The sequence below is a fragment of the Coenobita brevimanus genome, chromosome 110 (assembly GCF_032717465.1).
Source record: "Coenobita brevimanus isolate Jiangsu-jjx chromosome 110, ASM3271746v2, whole genome shotgun sequence".
Taxonomy (NCBI): domain Eukaryota; kingdom Metazoa; phylum Arthropoda; class Malacostraca; order Decapoda; family Coenobitidae; genus Coenobita; species Coenobita brevimanus.
Genome location: NC_137063.1, coordinates 1,264,399 through 1,265,000, shown reverse-complemented (window position 1 = coordinate 1,265,000; position 602 = coordinate 1,264,399). Strand labels below are relative to the sequence as shown.

Below are 602 nucleotides of genomic sequence, written 5' to 3'. Positions count from 1 at the left end.
AGAACTCTGTGTAATTACATTGACGGTTTTTCAGCAACATCTAATTCTTACCTAAAATCAACTGGGGGTTAGTTTAAGTGTAAAGTGTGGAGTCGGAGTATAACATAAAATTACAAAGTCGTCTTGAAGATTAAATTAAATTGAGAACCATTATTAAAGGATAGAGACGATGTCTCTACACGACGAACAAACCGATGTCATTGAGGAAGAAAAAATGACTGATAACAACACCCCGATAACAAGAGCGAACGAAGCTGGATGTGCCGGTGACCCTGGGACCACTGATAAGGTTGAGATTAAAGATAAGGAGAGGGCAGAAGTTGTGGATGCCTCGGGCGGGCAAGAGATAAAGCAGGAGGAGGAGATCTTGATTATGCGACCAGAAAGTGGCAGAGAGAAGGATGTGGAATGGCTGGGTGATGATAATGATGATGATGATGTTGATGATGATGATGATGAACCCGAGGCTTTGGATGGTGGTTGGGCCTACGTTGTCCTGTTAGGTGCTTTTGTTATAATGGTGAGTATTAGGGAGGTTGTAACTAATCTTCAAAATAGTATTAGGGCCTTATTAACTCACCTGCAGAAAACAAGGGATGTCT

At 41.7% G+C, this 602-nt stretch overlaps 1 protein-coding gene across 1 annotated transcript in view; it reads left to right on the top strand.

The window, feature by feature from the left end:
- Positions 1 to 44, top strand: part of LOC145417397 (monocarboxylate transporter 12-B-like) — a 7,652-nt gene extending 7,608 nt beyond the window's left edge. Inside the window, exon 6 of the mRNA XM_080286075.1 lies at positions 35 to 44. Coding sequence (XP_080142201.1) covers positions 35 to 44 — 10 coding nt within the window. The remainder of the gene's footprint in view (positions 1 to 34) is intronic.
- Positions 45 to 602: the final 558 nt, after the last annotated feature.